This window comes from Parus major, unplaced genomic scaffold, assembly GCF_001522545.3.
Source record: "Parus major isolate Abel unplaced genomic scaffold, Parus_major1.1 Scaffold567, whole genome shotgun sequence".
NCBI classification, from domain to species: Eukaryota; Metazoa; Chordata; class Aves; order Passeriformes; family Paridae; genus Parus; species Parus major.
The window spans coordinates 3,714-4,818 of NW_015379455.1; the positions used below are offsets into that span (position 1 = coordinate 3,714).

General features: G+C 54.1%; 1 protein-coding gene across 1 annotated transcript in view; it reads right to left on the reverse strand.

The window, feature by feature from the left end:
• LOC107199310 (nuclear receptor subfamily 2 group F member 6-like) overlaps positions 1 to 863 on the reverse strand; it is a 4,568-nt gene extending 3,705 nt beyond the window's left edge. Inside the window, exons 1-2 of the mRNA XM_015616639.1 lie at positions 860 to 863; positions 33 to 596 (exon numbers count right to left, since the gene is read on the reverse strand). Of these exons, the coding sequence (XP_015472125.1) occupies positions 33 to 596; positions 860 to 863 (568 nt within the window). The remainder of the gene's footprint in view (positions 1 to 32; positions 597 to 859) is intronic.
• Between the last annotated feature and the right edge of the window lie 242 nt (positions 864 to 1,105).

Below are 1,105 nucleotides of genomic sequence, written 5' to 3' on the forward strand. Positions count from 1 at the left end.
CAAACCCATCCCCAAACCCCCCATCCCCTTACCGGGCGTGAAGAGCGTGATGGCCTTGAGGCAGCTGTACTCCGCCGAATCCACCTGCAGCCGGTTGAGCTTCTCCACCTGCTCCTGGAAGAGCCGGATCTGATCCATGAAAGCCACCACCCTGTCGGCCGCCATGGGCGAGGCGTGGAAGCCGGCGGCCGCCAGCAGCGGCGCCACGTGCAGCGGCAGCGCCGACTGCGCCGCGTTCAGCACGAAGAGCTCGCTCCAGCTCAGGCGGAGCAGCGCCACTTGGTCGGAGACGGGGAGATCCGGGAAGAAGGGGATGTTGCGGGCCCACTCCACGGTGCTGAAGAGGAGGCGGGCGGCCAGCTCGCAGATGTTGTCGATGGCCATGAGGCCGCCGGGTTGGGCGTACTGGGAGCCGTAGCGCGCCGCCGGGTAGGGCTCGGCGCGGAGGAGTTGGGAGATGAGCTCCGACAGGGGCTGCCCGTTGAAGAATTCGCCCGCTGGGATGGGGTTGGGGCTGCCCGAGGAGTGGCTGGGGGGGATGCGGCCGCGCTGGACGGCTGGAGAGGGAAAGGGATGGAATGGGGTGGAGCTGCATCCTGATCTTCAAAAAATTCTGATGGATTTTCATCCCGATCCTCAAAAAATCCCAATGGATTTTCATCCCCATCCCAAAGAACCTTACTGCATTTTCATCCCAATCCCCAAAAAATCCCAATGGATTTTCATCCTGATCCTTAAAAAATCCAACTGGATTTTCATCCTGAACTTCAAAAATCCCGCTGGATTTTCATCCCAATCCTTAAAAAATCCCAATGGATTTTCATCCTAATCCTTAAAAAATCCCACTGGATTTTCTTACCCATACTCAAAAAATCCCACCGGATTTTCATCCCAAACCCCAAAAAATCCCGATGGATTTTCATCCTGATCTTCAAAAAGTCCCAATGGATTTTCATCCTAATCCTTAAAAAATTCCTCTGGATTTTCATCCTGATCCTCAAAAAATCCCAATGGATTTTCTTCTCCATCCTCAAAAAATCCTGCTTGATTTTCATCCCCATCCCGAAGAACCTTACTGCATTTTCATCTCCATCCCAAAAAATCC